Genomic DNA, 19443 nt, shown 5'->3' with positions numbered 1-19443 from the left:
ACCGGGAGCTTGTTATTATTTAAAGGATCGCAACGTTTACTTTGTGCTAAGATTAAAACTTCTCGTTCCACCGCCTTGTTTCACAAAAGAAAGTTTTCAAAAACTGTTCCTTAAAGTCAAAATGTTCAGAAAAAATTAACAAAACCAGTCCTCAGAGAGTATGAAGTTAGAGTTTTTTGTGAATCCGCCTTCAGTTTTTCGAACGTTCGCCTCGATTTTCGTTTTTGAAATATTAATATTCCGAAGCCTGCCTTTAGTAAACGAGAAAATCTACCGAGAATATTACTTTTGTTTTACACTGCTTTTGCCAAAATGAAAAAAAAAATTGTTGAAAAGTGAAGGTAATTCTCAATTTTACGGTTAGAGAGGATTTCGAGGCATCAAACCAACAAGAATCACCACAGTCACTGAACTACAGTACAAGGAAAAAATACTGGAAGTAGAAGTTGAAATGTCATCTGATTTTTGATTATCTAGAATACGACGAAGCAGTTGAATCGGAAAATATGATATTACAAAGCATATATTAGTGAAATCGGTCACTAGAAGTATATAACACTCGATTTAAAAAGTGATTTTAAAAGAATTTTCTGTGAAGAATCGTAACTACGCGGTTCTAGTTAAAGAAGAAAATAGTGGAGGTGAAAACAATTCTAGAATAATTCTATTTAAAATAAACAAGACAAACAACTTTTAGCTTCCCTAAAAGACTGAAAGAAGAAGCTAACAGATGAAGCTTAGAAGATGTTTTAAAAAATCTTTAAACAGAAGCGAAAAAGAATAGGTTATTGTAGTGAAAATGAAAATTATTAAATGTATGAAAATTTTGGTCATTATAGAAAAAAATTACTTGGAATTCTATCTGACTTCAGATCATCTACAATACGAGGAAGCGGTTGAATCGGAAAATATGACATTAGAAAGCATAGATTAGTGAAATCGGACATAAGAATTACTATAGAACTGTCGATTTAAGAAGTGGTTTTAGAAGAATTTTGTGTGAAGAATAGTAATAATAATAATAATATTTATTTACAACTTAATAAATCATGTACATTGTTTTGTAAATGACTTACAGTTACGTCAATAAACACGAAATTTAGACATTAACAGTAACAATACTATTGTATCAAACAGAAATAGTAACAACAAACACAAATGAACAAGAAAGCTTTACTAAGCAGCAAGAAAATCGCTTATACAATAACAATTTAATCCCAGCAGGTACGATTTAACTTTAGCTTTAAACTTTAGAAGATTATTTACTCTTTTATATCAGTCGGTAATTTATTAAACATTCTACAAGAATTATATTGAAGACCTGTCTGGAAATATGTCGTATTATGTTGTCTAGGGAGCAAGTGGTCCTTGTGTCGAGTATTATAGGTGTATGAGTTTCTACTACCTTGTAAAACTTGTACGTTATGGAAAGCATAGCAAACAACATTATAAACATACAGACTTGGTAATGTTAAAATCCTAAGTTCTTTGAAGGCTTTCCTGCAAGACTCCCTTCTTTTCAAACCAGTTATAATTCTAATGGCCCATTTTTGAATAACAAAGTCCCTTTGGGCTTTGGAAGAAAGACCCCAGTGCACGATTCCGTATTGCAAAATACTTTGGAAGCACCCGAAATAGAATATCTTAACCGTGTTCAAATTGCATTGACGCACTAGGTTACGCAAAGCATAACAAACAGTTGCTAATCTTTTGCATAGATTTTCTAAATAATACGTCCACGTCATTTGACTGTCTAGTGTCAATCCCAGTAATTTTACAGTCTGTGAGAGCTTCATATTTTGATTATTGAGCAATACATCATCGTTAAAGTTGGATTTTCCATTGAAAAAGGTGATAAGAGATGTTTTGTCTTCATTTATACATAACTTATTAGCATCCACCCACTCACACAAATTTGCGTAAATTATCTTTACTTTTTCTTCAGCGTCAGCACCTGTAAGTACAAAATGTGTGTCATCTGCGTAAGACATTTGCATGACGTTACATTTTTTTCTTAAGTAAGATGGCAAATCATTCAGATAGATGATAAATAAAGTCGGGCCCAGAATGGACCCTTGCGGAACCCCGATATCAATGGATGTAGCTTCAGAATATGTGTCATTTACTATTACTTTTTGTGTTCTGTTGTTAAGGTAAGATGCAACCCACTCATATGCTTTACCTCTAATACCATAACGTTCTAATTTTTGTAATAAAATTGAGTGGTGGACGCAATCAAAAGCCTTGGTAAAATCAATAAAAAGTCCTAGAGTTGTTATTTTTTTATCGACATGACAATAAACGTTGGCTGTGCTTTGTCCAATATTTTATGCTTCATTAAAAAGTCAATTAAATATTTATTTAATACATTTTCAAATATTTTTGAGATACTTGATAATAATAGACTCATAGGTCTATAGTTTTCAACCGATTTACAATCACCTTTTTTAAATAGAGGTTTTACCAAAGCTTTTTTGAGACCTGTCGGAAAGTGTCCCTGTTCCAAAGATAAATTGAAGACGTGACAAAGTGGTTCCGCTATTAGACATGCCACCTTTTTCAATAGATTGTTAGAGATGCTGTCTTCACCACATGCATTACTATTTTTTAGTTTAGAAATTAAACTTATAATTTCTGGTGGTGACACAGGCAAAAAATATTTATTGAAACGATTAGCAGTTTCTTTATCACTAAGTCTGATGCCATTTTCATAGATTTCAATTTTAGAGCTTTCGTTTTTGTCTTCAGTATATTCCTTAACCAGGGACCACATTATTTTATTTTTATTAGAGCTGTTGTTTACTCGATATTCGTTATATATCTGTTTACTTTTTGTGATAAGATCCTGGTACTCTTGGTTGATTTTTTTGTAGCTGTCCTTAAAAACTGGATACTGCCTACTTAAATCAGCAAGAAATGATACTCTACGTTTGAATTTAAGAATTTCAGAACTTAACCATTTATTGTTTGGTTGATATGGTTTTTTACTAATCCGTTTATAAGGAAAAGCTATTTCAAAGTGTTTATCAAGTAATGACATGAATTTGTGAAAAGAGTTTTCAGCATTTAGTTCTGTTAAAATTGGTAACCATTCTTCTGCTTTAAGGCGTTCTTGAAATGTTTGAATATTGTTCTTAGAAAAATTTCTCACCAGTTTATAAGTGAAGGTCACCTCTTTTGAATCAGTGAACTCCAAATCAATTTGCTGTGCTTTATGATCTGATACACACCAATCTTGTACATATGAATAAAAAGGTTCAAATTAAAAAAAGAAAATAGCGAGATGAAGACGATTCTAGAAAAAATCTGTTTAAAATAAACAAGATGAACAACTTTTAGCTTCACTAGAGGAATGAAGAAGGTAAGGTGAAGTTTAGAAAAAGGTTTAAAAAATCTCTAGACAGGAGTGGGAAGATTGTTACACGGAAAATAAAAACTGTTAAATGTATGAAAATTTTGGTCATCATGGAAAAAAATTATTTGAAATGCAATCTGACTTCTGATCATCTAAAATTCAACGAAGCAGTTGAATCGGAAAACATGATATTAGAAAGCAGATTAGTGAAATCGTACAACAGAAGTGCTGTAGAACACTCGATTTAAGAAGTGGCTTTAGAAGAATTTTGTGTGAAGGATAGAAACCACAGAGTTCAAGTTAAAAGAAGAAAACAGCTGAGGTAAAGAAAATTTTAGAAAAATTCTGTTTAAAATGAACAAGATAAACAACTTCTAGCTGCACTAGAGGTTTGAAGAAAAAGGATAACGGATGATCTTTAGAAAAAGTTCTAAAAAAGTTCTAATCGGGAGCGACAAAGATTGAATTATTTTATTTTAGTGACAATAAAAATTAAATGTGTGAAAATTTTGGTGATCATTGAAAACTATCATCTGAAATGTCATCTGACTTCTGATATTCTGGAATACAACGAAGCAGTTGAAACGGAGTACATGATATTAGAAAAAACAGATTAGTGATATCGTACACTTGAATTACTGTAGCACTGTCGATTTAAGAAGTGATTTTAAAAGAATTTTGTGTGAAGAATAGAAACAAAAGGGTTCAAATTAAAAAAAGAAAATAGCTTAGATGAAGACGATTCCAGAAAAATTGTGTTTAAAATAAATACGATAAACAACTTTTAGCTTCAATAGAGGACTGAAGAAGGTAACAGATGCAGTTGAGAATAAGTTCTAAAAAATCTCTAGACAGAAGTGAGAAAGGGTAGATTACTATACTGAAAATAAACATTATTAAATAAATGAAAATTTTGGTCATTATGGAAAAAAATTTACTTGAAAGGCCATCTGACTTCTGATCATTTAAAATTCAACGAAGCAGTTGAATCGGAAAACATGATATTAGAAAGCAAAGATTAGTGAAATCATACAACCGAAGTGGTGTAGAACACTCGATTTAAGAAATGGCTTTAGAAGAATTTTGTGTGAAGAATAAAAACCACAGGGTTCAAGTTAAAAGAAGAAAATAGCTGAGGTGAAGAAAATTTTAGAAGAATAAGGATAACAGATGATGTTTAGAAAAAGTTCTAAAAAAGTTCTAATCGGAAGCGACAAAGATAAAATTAGTTTAGTGACAATAAAACTTGTTAAATGTATGAAAATTTTGGTGATCATTGAAAACAATCATCTGAAACGTCATCTGACTTTTGATATTCTGGAATACAACGAAGCAGCGGAAACGGAGTACATGATATTAGAAATAACAGATTAGTGATATCGTACACTAGAATTACTATAGAACTGTCGATTTAACGAGTGGTTTTAAAAGAATTTTGTGTAAAGAATAGAAACAAAAGGGTTCAAATTAAAAAAAGGAAATAGCTTAGATGAAAAAATTATTTGAAATGCAATCTGACTTCTGATCATCTAAAATTCAACGAAGCAGTTGAATCGGAAAACATGATATTAGAAAGCAAAGATTAGTGAAATCGTACAACAGAAGTTCTGTAGAACACTTGATTTAAAAAGTGGCTTTAGAAGAATTTTGTGTGAAGGATAGAAACCACAGGGTTCAAGTTAAAAGAAGAAACTAGCAGAGGTGAAGACAATTTTAAAAGAATTCTGTTTAAAATCAACAAGATAAACAACTTCTAGCTGCACTAGAGGTTTGAAGAAAAAGGATAACAGATGATCTTTAGAAAAAATTCTAAAAAAGTTCTAATCGGGAGCGACAAACATTAAATTATTTTAGTGACGATAAACATTGTTAAATGTATGAAAATTTTAGTGATCATTGAAAACAATTATATGAAATGTCATCTGTCTTTTGATATTCTGGAATACAACGAAGCAGTTGAAACGGAGTACATGATATTAGAAAAAACAGATTAGTGATGTCGTACACTAGAATTACTGTAGAACTGTCGATTTAAGAAGTGGTTTTAAAAGAATTTTGTGAGAAGAATAGAAACAAAAGGGTTCAAATTAAAAAAAGAAAATAGCTTAGATGAAGACGATTCTAGAAAAATTGTGTTTAAAATAAATACGATAAACAACTGTTAGCTTCAATAGAGGACTGAAGAAGGTAACAGAAGCAATTTAGAATAAGTTCTAAAAAATCTCTAGACAAAAGTTAGAAAGGGTAAATTACTACTCGTATACTGAAAATAAAAATTATTAAATAAATGAAAATTTTGGTCATTGTGGAAAAAAATTTACTTGAAAGGCCATCTGACTTGTGATCATCTAAAATTCAACGAAGCAGTTGAATCGGAAAACATGATATTAGAAAGCAAAGATTAGTGAAATCGTACAACACAAGTCCCGTAGAACACTCGATTTAAGAAGTGGCTTTAGAAGAATTTTGTGTGAAGGATAGAAACTACAGGGTTCAAGTTAAAAGAAGAAAATAGTTGAGATGAAGAAAATTTTAGAAGAATTCTGTTTAAAATGAACAAGATAAACAACTTCTAGCTGCACTAGAGGTTTGAAGAAAAAGTATAGCAGATGATCTTTAGAAAAAGTTCTAAAAAGTTGAAAACAATCGTCTGAAATGTGATCTAATTTTTGATATTCTGGACTACAACAAGAAAATATTCGAAATTACTTATCATCAATCGCGATAGTTACCCTTGTCGGGTAATTAAGACTATTATAGGTGTAAATAAGACGAGCCATTTTGAATTTTTCGATGTGTTTATATTACCATTTTAAGTTAAAAAATGTTCGGTTGTTTTGGAAACACTTTTTATCCCTAGGGTCAAAAAGAACCACTTTAGTCCCGATTTACAAGGAGTAAAGTGAAGAAAAATAACTACAGGTTTTAGGTTATAATAGCAAAATTAAGCTGATACGTTTCCATCACTTCCTTCTTTTTCATGCAGACAATCTTTGAATAAACAAAAAAATAATCTGTAAAATTCTGAAGACACATCTTCAGTTTGGCAGAGGCAAATATGAATATATTAATTTTGGTGCGCACTATGTAAAATCTGATTTTTTTAAACCGAAAATTAATTAGACAAATCATATAAAGGTTTCATATTTCTGGTTTTAGATTGTACTATTCATTGTATTTTGCCTCGTGCGCTGACAGTAAAGTTAATTCTATCTTGTTTCTGCACTCGCATCATACCCTAGTCACGTGTGAGTAAATTGCTTTAATGGCGACTATTTTTGATCCTCCTTAAAGCAATCAAACAATATGTGACGACAAATTGCTCCTGTGCAAACTCGTTACTGGATTTATCGACTCTCTCAGTTATTTTCTTCGAAAACTCCACTGTAAATATAGAAAGTTATTATTACTGCGATTACAGCGCAAGTTGCCAATTATAAACTCAACTTTAAATAAAATTTCAAATTTAAAACTTCCCAGAAGTATTACTTCTCATTTAGCAAACTCATATCATTTTCAAAGTAACAAAACCAAAACTTTCCAATCAATACAACGAGGTTACCGTTAAAACAACGTTGCACAACATCGAGCCGCTCATAATAGTCCCCAAACTCCACTTATCGCAACTTAAGAAAAACTATCTCCCCCTAACTACAAAATTACCCCAAGATTTGTGTGCACAAATAACCTTATCGTTCCGATTGATTCGAAACTAAAGTTGTTTTTATCGCAACTAATACTTCGGCAGCACAGCTGACTCCTTATCTCAAGGTACACAAAATAAAAATAAATTATTGGCTCCAACCCAGTCTCCCGAATGCATCAGTCTCGTTCACGCGCTCACCATGTCCTTCGTCTCGCTAATTCTTTTATCAAATTTGTTCTTCTGCGTCCATTCGTACAAAATTCTGGCATTGTTTCCGCATCCGGGCAAAAGTCACGTCGACGTCTTCCTCCCTTTAACGAAAGCTCTGGCTAGGAAAGGGCACGAAGTTACCGTAATCAGCCACTTCCCGTTGGAAAAACCTCAAGCTAACTACACCGATGTGCGTCTGGGGGATGGCAAGCTTCTCCTGGTGGACGTTTTCGGGATGGAAAACTTCCAGGAGACGAGGAGCGAAAAATGGCTAGCAACCGTACCACTGACGTGGTTTTCGGTCATTTCGTGCAAACCGGGGCTGGAATCGCCCTCTGTGATACAGTTTTTGAAAAGCAAGCCGTCTTTCGATATCATCATAGCGGAGTTTTTCAACAGTGACTGTTTTTTGGGGTTCGTGCACGAGTTTAAAGCGCCCCTGATTGGTATTAGTTCGTCGACTATTATGCATTGGATGAACGATAGGTTCGCAAACCCGACGCATCCTGCGTACATTCCGGAAAGTATGATGGATTTTTCAGATAGGATGACCTTTTGGGAAAGGGTTGAGAATCTCGTTGTGGGGGTGGTGCGTCATTATATTTTTCATAGGGTGATGCGTAGAAACGATGAAGTGGTCGGGAAGGAGTTTTTTGGGGAGGATTTACCACCGCTGGGGGAGATTGCTTCGAAGAGTAGTTTGTTGCTAGTGAACACACATTTTTCTTTGAATCTGCCGAGACCTTTAGTGCCTGCGGTTGTTGAAGTTGGAGGGATGCATATAGAAGAGGTGAAGAAGGTACCTCAGGTGAGTCGAGATTTGAGGGCTTTTTATTCGAATTTGCTTGGATATTTTTTGAAAATTTGGGAAATTTGTTTTTACAAGTCTTCGAAAAATTTTTGGAGGTTTGGAATTTTCTTTAAATTCGAAGATGTTAGAAAATATACAGAACTGACAGATTATTACTTAATGCTTAGTAAATTGTACATTGCATATCCATGACTCGTACCTATTATATCTATTTTTAAAAATTACTCTTAGTGAAACACATGAACACTACGACTTGAAGATCCGGGCAGACTAACAGTTTTCATTTCATAGATAAAGTTCAAAGATTAAAAATATATAAAAAATAATTAGTTGAAAGTACATGATAAAACTAAAATATTGCCTGACACCTCTCTTAACTCACTTACAAATAAAAGTGCTATAAATTCAAGTCACACCAGTTAAGGCACCACTTTGAAAAATGTGGTTGTTCAAGCTTGTCCTAATAACAAAGTTATGTCTAGTGACCTCTTATAAAATTTTGTGCTTATTTCCATACCGGGGTGGAAGCCAGTTCAACGTAGCGCGACCTTTAATCGAAACCCTGGCTCACAAAGGCCACGAAGTCACTCTACTGAGCCATTTTCCACTAACAACTACTCCACCCAACTTCACACATATACTTCTTGGAAACTCTTCAGTGCTTGTCAGTGTGTTGGACATTCACCACTTTAAAGGACACAGAAAGGAAAAATGGTTCTTCATGAGAGATTATGTTGTAAATTATGCAGAAACAACCTGTGAGGTCGACTTTAGTTCTAATAGAGTTCAACATTTTTTGGAAAACTGCAATACTAATTTTGATGTAATAATTACTCAAATGTATAACAACGATTGCTTTTATAGCTTTGCCCGGAAATTTCAAGCCCCAATTGTTGGGATTTCACCAATAAAATGGGTTACTTGGACGGATGGTTATTTTGGAAATCCCACACATCCAGCGTACGTTGGTAATATGGTCATGGATTATGGTAAACGGTTATGGTTTTTTGAAAGAGTGGAGAATTTAATAATAGGGATGATTCATATCTGGTGGCATAAAAATTTGATAGCGGAAAGGGGACACGACGTTGCAAAAAAATATTTTGGGGCCGATGTTCCCCCTTTTCAAGATTTTGCAATGAATATCAGTTTGCTCCTAGTTTACCAACATTTTAGTTTGACTTTTGCAAGACCTTTGGTACCTGCTATAGTGGAGGTCGCAGGGATGCACATCGGATCAAAACACGATTTACCAAAAGTAGGTACTTGTTTTAATTTAGTGTAGATTAGTGACCGAGAATGGGATTTTAATGATATTTAAAATTTCGAATTGCTACTTTTATCAAACGTCTTGCTTTGCCTTTTTTTTATTCTTAATATACATACTCTTCACAAGAGACTGAAAACATGTTTAAAATGGTAAATTGTATCCCCTACACTTCTCTACAAATCTACAATTTTTAAGCACATTTTTAGTTTCTTGTCATGAAAAGAAAACTACGTACATATGTTAAGAAAAAAAGGCAAAATAAAACCCCGCCCACGTACACTCGCCTCAATTGTGATGACTTTTTTATTCGTGGTTTGGGGCGGGGCTTAAGCTTATTTCTCTACCAGGATCTACCATGTCAAAGGTGCTTTTAAGTATCAGGTTATTGAAAGAAAACTATATAAGTCAAGAAAAACAAGCCAAAAAATAAGCCCCACCCACCCGCCACAACCTCAAATGTGATGAATTTTTCATTCGTTGTTAGAGCGTCGGGTGGAGCTTAACTGTAAAATCAATATTTTGCGCCAAAAATTTACCACTTTAAACATGTTTTAAACATGTTGTCGTGGAAAGAAGCTTATATATACTCAGAAAAGAGGACAAAATTTAAGCCCCACCCGCCCGCCCCGTTCTCAATTGTAACCACTTTTTTTATTCGTCGTGAGTCGGGAGCGGAGTTTCATTGTAAAATCCTTTTTTCTCCTAAAGAAATTATCATCTGAAAAATGTTTTTAAGTGTGATATTGTTGAAAAAAACCTATATATGTATACTAAAAAAAAAAAACAGATAAAGTCAAACCCATCCTACCTGATTTTAATTGTGATGGATTTTTCACCAAAACATGTAATATCATATTGTCGAAAATAGTGCATTTTGAGAAAACGGGGACTGTGAATCCCCCTCGCCTACTATATCAATAACAACAAAACATGTTTCACATGGTTATTTATTGCAGAGAAATAAAGATTTTGCAATTAAGCTCCGCATCTAGGATGAAGGCAAATAAAAAATTCACCACAACTGAGATGGGGCGGGTGGGCGGGGCTTCCACTTTGCACTTGTTTTCTTAATATACATAGTCTTCTTTCCACAACAAGACACTTAAAACATTCGCACACAAAGTTCAAACATTAATATTTTTATTATCTAGGAGTATTATTTAAACAGAAATAACAAAATATTATTAATTAATACTTACAACTTTGCTTAGTATAACATTCTAACGTCTCCGTAAGTCACACATTTTATTTTCATTTTCAACAACTACTCTTCCAATTGGTGCCTTGGTTTTGTAACGTCTAGTTGCTGAAACACCTGAGTGAACACTATGATTCGGAAATCCGGCTAAATGACAGTTTTCGTTTCATAATTAAAAAGAGATAACAACACTCCGCGAAATATATTATAAAAAATAATTAGCTGAAAGTACATGATAAAACTAATAAATTGCCTGACACCTCTTCACTCATTTATAAATTTTTTAAATGACGTGTTATAAATTCAAGCACCACTAATTGAGGCACCACTTTAAAAAATGTTGTTGTTCAAGTTTCTCCTATTAACAAATGTTTGTCTAGTGACTTCTTATAAAATACTGTGTTTATTTCCACATCGGGGTAAAAGCCATTTCGAGGTAGCGAGACTTTTAATCGAAACCCTGGCCCACAAAGGACACGAAGTCACTTTAATGAGCCATTTTCCACTAACAACAACCCCACCCAACTTCACCCATATACTTTTTCGGAACTCGACTGTGTTTGTTAATGTATACGACATGCATGAGTACAAAGGACAGAGAACTGAGAAATGGTACCTCATAAAAAATTATGTTGTAAATTACGCTGAAACAAGCTGCACGTACGACTTTGGTACGCCTACAGTCAAACATTTTTTGGAAAACTGCAACACTCACTTCGAGCTTATAATTACTCAAATTTTGAGCAACGATTGCTTTTATAGCTTTGCACGGAAATTTCAAGCACCAATTGTTGGAATTACACCAGTAAAGTGGGTGACTTGGGTGGATGGTTATTTTGGAAATCCGACACATCCAGCGTACGTTGGTAATATGGTCATGGATTATGGTAAACGGTTATGGTTTTTTGAGAGAGTGGAGAATTTCATAATAGGGACGGTGCATATCTGGTGGCATAAAAATTTGATAGCGGAAAGGGGACACGACGTTGCAAAAAAATATTTTGGGGCCGATGTTCCCCCTTTTCAAGATTTTGCCATGAATATCAGTTTGCTGCTAGTTTACCAACATTTTAGTTTGACTTTTGCCAGACCTTTGGTACCTGCTATAGTGGAGGTTGCAGGGATGCACATCGGGTCAAAACACGATTTACCAAAAGTAGGTACTTGTTTTAATTTAGTGTAGATTAGTGACCGAAAGTGGGGTTTTAATGATATTTAAAATTTGCCTTTTTTTTCTTTTTTATATACATACTCTTCACAAGAGACTCAAAAAAATGTTTAAAATGGTACATTTTATCCCCCACACTTCTCTATAAATCTACAATTTTTAAGCACATTTTTAGTTTCTTGTCATTAAAAGAAAACTACGTATACATGTTAAGAAAAAAAGGCAAAATAAAATCCCGCCCACGTATCCTCGTCTCAATTGTGGTGACTTTTTTATTCGTCGTTTGGGGCGGGGCTTAAGCTTATTTCTCTACAAGGATCTACTATGTCAAAAGTGTTTTTAAGTTTCAGGTTATTGAAAGAAAAGTATATAAGTCAAGAAAAACAAGTCAAAAAATAAGCCCCGCCCACCCGCCCCAACCTCAAATGTGATGAACTTTTCATTCGTTGTCAGAGCGTCGGGTGGAGCTTAACTGTAAAATCGATATTTTGCGCCAAAAATTTACCATTTGAAACATGTTTAAATATGTTGTCATGGAAAGAAGCTTACATATACTCAGAAGAGAAGGCAAAATTTAAGCCCCCCCACCCGCCCCCAGCCCTGTTGTAATTATTTTTTTATTCGTCGTGAGTAGGGGGCAGAGTTTAATTGTAAAATCCTTTTTTCTCTTGAAGAAATAATCATCTGAAAAATGTTTTTAAGTATGGTATTGTTGAAAAAAACCTATACATGTATACTACAAAAAAAAACAGATATAGTCAAACCCATCCTCCCTGATTTCAATTGGGATGGATTTTTCACCAAAACATGTAATATCATATTGTCGAAAATATACCATTTTGAGAAAACGGGGACTGTGTATCCCCCTCGCCTACTATATCAACAACAAAACATGTTTTATATGGTAACTTATTGCAGAGAAATAAAGATTTTGCAATTAAGCTCCGCCTATAGGATGACGGCGAATAAAAAATTCACCACAACCGAGATTGCTTCTATTTTGCGCTAGTTTTCTTAATATACATAGTCTTCTTTTCACAACATTACACTTAAAATATTCGCCCACAAAGTTCAAACATTCTTATTTTTATTATCTAGGAGTATTATTTAAACAGAACTAACAAAATATTATTAATTAATACTTACAACATTGCTTAGTATTAAATTCTAACGTCTCCATAAGTCACACATTTTATTTTCATTTTCAACAACCACTCTTCCAATTGGTGTCTTGATTTTGTAACGTCTAGGTGCTGAAAGACCTGAACACTATGACTCGGAAATCCGGCTAAATGACAGTTTTCGTTTCATAATTAAAAAGAGATAACAACACTCCGCGAAATATATTATAAAAAATAATTGGCTAAAAGTACATGATAAAACTAACAAATTGTCTAACTCATCTATAAATATTTCACATCGACATGATATAAATTCAAGTTACGCTAATTAACACAGCACTTTGAACGATGTTGTTGCTCAAGTTTCTCCTATTAACAAATGTTTGTCTAGTGACTTCTTATAAAATTCTGTGTTTATTTCCACATCGGGGTAAAAGCCATTTCGAGGTAGCGAGACTTTTAATCGGAACCCTGGCCCACAAAGGACACGAAGTCACTTTAATGAGCCACTTTCCACTAACAACAACCCCACCCAACTTCACACATATACTTCTTCGGAACTCGTCTGTGTTTGTCAATGTGCTTGACATGCACCAGTACCAAGGACACAGAACTGAGAAATGGTTCTTCATAAGAGATTGCATTATAAATTACGCAGAAACAAGCTGCGAGTACGACTTTAGTTCGCCTACAGTTCAACATTTTTTGGAAAACTGCAATACCGACTTCGATGTGATACTCACCCATGTTTTGAGCCATGATTGCTTTTATAGCTTTGCACGGAAATTTCAAGCACCAATTGTTGGTATTTTACCAGTAAAGTGGGTGACTTGGGTGGATGATTATTTTGGAAATCCGACACATCCAGCGTACGTTGGTAATGTGGTCATGGATTATGGTAAACGGTTATGGTTTTTTGAGAGAGTGGAGAATTTCATAATAGGGATAATGCATATCTGGTGGCACAAAAATTGGATAGCGGAAAGGGGCCACGACATTGCGAAAAAGTATTTTGGGGCCGATGTTCCACCTTTTCAAGATTTTGCTATGAATATGAGTTTGCTCCTAGTTTACCAACATTTTAGTTTGAATTTTCCAAGACCTTTGGTGCCTGGTGTAGTAGAGGTTGGAGGGATGCACATCGGGCCAACAAACGATTTACCAAAAGTAGGTACTTTTTTAATTTAGTGTAGAAACCTGAACAAAATTATGGTTCTATTATATTTAAAATTTTGAAATATTGTAATCCAGTGCGTCGGAGTACTTGCTACTGTCATGTTTCCTTGACGTTTAATGACGCTTAGTGTACGAAAAAACTGGTCTCCCGTTACCGTCTGTCTGTGGTCTGTTGTCCTTGTCGATTTTTATTAGTCTAATAATCTCCGACACCATTGGCAGATTATTATTGTCAAAATTTATATATGTATCAGGAATATCATGTGGGTAGAAAACACTAACCAAAATTTGCCCAATCGTCACCACCAAATATTTGATTGCGTCACCTCAAAAAATTCTACATTAAAACGATTTCAATGTTATCCGCTAATATACTCCTACACTTCTGGTATACAAATCCGCTTTGAGTTTTTTCTCTAGATATCTTAATTTTCGCAAACAAAAATTCAAATTGTATTTTTTGTACTAGTATAAGCGGCAGTCTAATTAGGTCTCCACAGCAGTGTTGAGATCATCCCCTGCCTTGTAATTCAAGGTCTCACGTTGGAAGCGCTGATTGGATTGCTTCTTTTCTAAACCGAGTCTTATTGTCTATATTTTTTACACATTGAATCAAGAATAGATCACCCCATTTTTTCCAAAATTTTGAGAATTCTGAAATGTTGCGTCGGCCTATGGCCTAATAATGATAAATAAGAATTACTATACTATATTGTAGCTTGTGTATTCGTATACATTATACCATTTACTACAAGATAGCAAATTAATTCTTATTCTATTATTAATAAATATAGCAGAGGGCAACACTACAGTGTTCTCAATTTTTCGAAAAAATAGGCTCATTTGAACACAAAAGGCAAGACATTCTCACTTGAGGTTCGTTGGGTGTTGTTTTGCCTTTTTTTTTTCTTTTTTACATACATACTCTTCACAAGAGACTCAAAAAAATGTTTCAAATGGTACATTTTATCCCACACACTTCCCTATAAATCTACAATTTTTAAGCATATTTTTAGTTTCTTGTCATGAAAAGAAAACTACGTACATATGTTAAGAAAAAAGGCAAAATAAAACCCCGCCCACCTACCCTCGTCTGATGTGATGACTTTTTTTAGTCGTCGTGGGTCGAGGGGCGGAGCTTAAGCTTATTTCTCTACAAGAATCTACCATGTCAAACATGTTATCAGGTTGTTGAAAGAAAACTATATAAGTCAAGAAAAAAAAGTCAAAGAATAAACCCCACCCACCCGCCCCAACCTCAAATGTGATGACCTTTTCATTCATTGTCAGAGCGTCGGGTGGAGCTTAAGTGTAAAAGCGATATTTCCCGCCAAAAAATTCCCATTTTAAACATGTTTTAAATATCTTGTCGTGGAAAGAAGCTTACATATACTCGGAATAGAAGGCAAAATTTAAGCCCCGCCCACACGTCCCTTTCTCAATTGTAATTACTTTTTTTATTCGTCGTGAGTCGGTGAGGGGCGGAATTTAATTGTAAAATCCTTTTTGTCTATAAGAAATTACCATGTGAAAAATGTTTCTAAGTGTGGTATTGTTGAAAGAAACCTGTACATATTACAAAAAAAAAAAACAGATACAGCCCAACCCACTCGTTCTAATGTCAATTGTGATGAATTTTTCACCAAAACATGTATTAGTTCACATGGTAATTTCTTGTAGAGAAGTAAAGATTTTGCAATTAAGCTCCGCCTCTGGGCTCACGGCGAATAAAAAAATCACCACAACTGCGATGTGGGCGGGTGGGCGGGGCTTCTATTTTGCGCTTCTTTTCTTAATATACATAGTCTTCTTTCCACAACAAGATACTTCGCACACAACGTTCAAACATTATTATTTTTATTATCTAGGAGTATTATTTAAACAGAACTAAGAAAATATTATGAATTAATACTTACAACACGAAACTTAGTATTAAATTCTAACGTCTTCATAAGTCACACATTTTATTTTCATTTTCAACAACTACTCTTAGAATTGGTGCCTTGCTTTTGTCACGTCTAATAGCTGAAACACTATTACTTGAAAGTCCTGCCAGACATTGCATGGTTAAAATTTAAAGATAACGCTTCAAAAATATACAAACAATAATTGGCTTAAAGTTCATGATAAAACTAATAAATTGCCTGACAGCTCTTAACTTTTCTATAAATTTTTCAAATTGATGTGATATAAATTCGAGTTAGACTAATTAAGCCACCACTTTGAAAAATGTTGTTCTTCAAGTTTTTCTTAACAACAAATTTTAGTCTAATGACTTCTTACAAAATTCTGTGTTTGTTTCCACATCGAGGTAGAAGTCATTTTGACGTAGCGAGAACTCTGATCGAAACGCTAGCCCACAAAGGACACGAGTCACTCTTATGAGTTATTTTGCACTAGCAACAACCCCGTCCAACTTCACACATATACTTCTTCGGAACTCGTCTGTGTTTGTTAATGTGGTGGACATGCACCGATACAAAGGACACAGAACGGAAAAATGGTACTCGGTAATAGATTTCGCTGTAAATTATGCAAAAATTACCTGCGACTACGACTTTAGTTCGCCTACAGTTGAACATTTTTTGGAAAACTGCAACACTGAGTTCGATGTAATAATCACCCAAGTTTTCAGCCACGATTGCTTTTATAGTTTTGGGCGAAAATTTCAAGCACCGATTGTTGGGATTTCCCCATTTAGGTGGGTTACTTGGGTGGACGGTTATTTTGGAACTCCCACGCATCCAGCTTATGTTGGTAATGTGGTCATGGATTACAGTAAACGGCTATCTTTTTTTGAGAGAGTGGAGAATTTTATAATTGGAATGATACATGTCTGGTGCCACAAAATTTGGATAGCGGAAAGGGGGCACGACGTTGCGAAAAGATATTTTGGGGTTGACGTCCCGCCGTTTCAAGATTTTGCTATGAATATAAGTTTGCTCCTCGTTTATCAACATTTTAGTTTGAATTTTGCAAGACCTATGGTGCCTGGTGTAGTGGAGGTTGGAGGGATGCACATCGGGCGATTGAACAATTTACCAAAAGTAGGTACATTTTTAATTTAGTGTAGAATACAAAACAAAGATTCTTTTTTGTGCTGTCTAAAGTTTTGAATCGGCATTTGTAGTAAGGTGTTTTGAATATGATGCATTCAAATTAAAGGTCTCACGATGGAAGCCCTGATTGGGTGGTTTCTTTTCTAAAATGTGTCTTTTTATCAATATTTTTTATTGATTAAATCAATAAAATATATTGTTAAAAAAATATAGTTCACCCCATTTTTACCAAAATTTGAAAATACTGAAATGTTACGCCGGCCTATGTTTAATAATAATAAATAAGAATAACTCTACAATATTGTAGCTTGTGTATTCGTATATATTACACCATTTACTACAAAATAGTAAAGTAATTCTTATTTTATTATTAATAAATATAGCAGAGCGCAAAATTTACAGTGTTCTCAAATTTTCGAAAAAATAGAGTCATTTGAACAAAAAAGTCAAGAAGAAAACCATTCTCACTTGCGGTTCGTTGGGACATTTATAAATTTCATTAATCCCGGGCAGAGTATTAAACGTAGAAATTTGCTTTGAGTGGGAGTGAAATAAACTTATAGCAAATTCAGAGTCAAATATAGCCCCACAACCAACATATTCCCACCCAAAATTAACATAATAACTTTAGACCAATTTTTATTCCGCTACTTAATAAATTTTAAACTACGTCAAGAAAAAAAGGCAAAATAAAACCCCGCCCACCTACCCTCGTCTCAATTGTGACGACTTTTTTTATTCGTGGTGAGCCGAAGGACGGAGCTTAATTGCAAAATGCTTTTTTCTCTACAAGAATCTACCATGTCAAACGTGTTTTTAAGTATCTTGAAAACTATATAAGTCAAGAATAAAAGCCAATAAATAAGCCCCACCCACCCGCCCCAACCTCAAATGTGATGAACTTTTCATTCGTTGTCAGAGCGTCGGGTGGAGCTTAACTGTAAAATCGATATGTCCCGCCAAAAATTTACCATTATAAACATGTTTTTAATGTCTTGTCATGTAAAGAAGCTTACATACACTCAGAAAAGAAGGCAAAATTTAAGCCCCGCCCACCCGCCGCCATCTCAACTGTAATTATTTTTTTATTCGTCGTGAGTCGCGGAGCGGAGTTTAATTGTAAAATCCTTTTTTCTCTAGAAAAAATTACCGTTTGAAACATGTTTCTAAGTGTGGTATTGTTGAAAGAAGCCTGTATATATCACGAAAAAAAAAGATAAAGCCCAACCCACCCGCCCTGATCTCAATTGTGATGCATGTATTGTAGAAAAATAAAGATTTTGCAATTAAGTTCCGCCTCTGGACTCACGGCGAATAAAAAAATCACCACAATTGAGACGGGGGCGGGTGGGCGGGCTTCCATTTTGCCTTTTTTTCTTAATATACATAGTCTTCTTTTCATAACAAAATACTTAAAACATTTGCACCCAAAGTTCAAACAATATTACATTTATTATCTATTATTTAAGCAGAACTAACAAAATATAATGACTTAATACTTACAAAATTGCTTATTGTTTTGTAACGTCTAGTTGCCAAAACACCTGAACACTATTCGTTAGAAGTCCGGCCAGACGAACAATTTTCCTTTCATGGTTAAAATTCAAAGATAACAACGCTCCAAAAAATATGTAACATATAATTGGCTGAAAGTACATGATAAAACTAATAAATTGTCTAACTCATCTATAAATATTTCACATCGACATGATATAAATTCAAGTTACGCTAATTAACGCACCACTTTGAACGATGTTGTTCTTCAAGCTTCTCCTAGTAACAAACTTGTGTCTGGTGAGCTCTTACAAAATTCTGTGTTTATTTCCGCATCGGGGTAGAAGCCATTTCGAGGTAGTGAGAACTCTGATCGAAACCCTGGCACACAAAGGACACGAAGTCACTCTACTGAGCCATTTTCCACTAACAACAACACCACCTAACTTCACACATGTACTTCTTCGAAACTCATCTGTCCTTTTCAATGTGTTGGATATGCACCAATTCAAAGGACGTAGAACGGAGAAATGGTTCTCGACAAGAGATTCAGCTCTAAATTTCGTTACAATAACCTGCGAGTACGACTTCAACTCGCCTACAGTTAGAAATTTTTTGGAAACCTGCAACACCGACTTCGATGTAATAATCACTCAAATTTTAAGCAATGATTGCTTTTTTAGCTTTGCGCGGAAATTTCAAGCACCAATTGTTGGTGTTTTACCAGTAAAGTGGCTTACTTGGGTGGACGGTTATTTTGGAAATCCCACGCATCCGGCTTACGTTGGTAATTTGATTTTGGATTATGGTAAACGATTATCGTTTTTTGAGAGAGTGGAGAATTTGATAATAGGGATGATGCATATCTGGTGGCACAAAAATTGGATAGGAGAAAGGGGGCACGACGTTGCGAAAAAGTATTTCGGGGCGGATGT

The 19443-nt window shown here is 34.4% G+C and overlaps 1 protein-coding gene across 3 annotated transcripts in view; it reads left to right on the top strand.

The window, feature by feature from the left end:
* LOC135126359 (UDP-glycosyltransferase UGT5-like) overlaps positions 1-19443 on the top strand; it is a 67368-nt gene that overhangs the window by 8329 nt on the left and 39596 nt on the right. The window contains exon 1 of one of the 3 annotated variants that reach the window (XM_064052400.1): positions 7159-8019. The exons of the other annotated variants lie outside the window; for them this stretch is intronic. Coding sequence (XP_063908470.1) covers positions 7201-8019 — 819 coding nt within the window. The 5' untranslated portion in view covers positions 7159-7200. Of the gene's footprint in view, positions 1-7158; positions 8020-19443 lie in introns of those variants that run through there. 3 annotated transcript variants of the gene reach the window in all.

This window comes from Zophobas morio, unplaced genomic scaffold, assembly GCF_036711695.1.
Source record: "Zophobas morio isolate AGI-343-1 ecotype UQ-CSIRO unplaced genomic scaffold, CSIRO_AGI_Zmor_V1 ptg000002l, whole genome shotgun sequence".
NCBI classification, from domain to species: domain Eukaryota; kingdom Metazoa; phylum Arthropoda; class Insecta; order Coleoptera; family Tenebrionidae; genus Zophobas; species Zophobas morio.
This window is presented reverse-complemented; position numbering and strand designations above follow the sequence as displayed.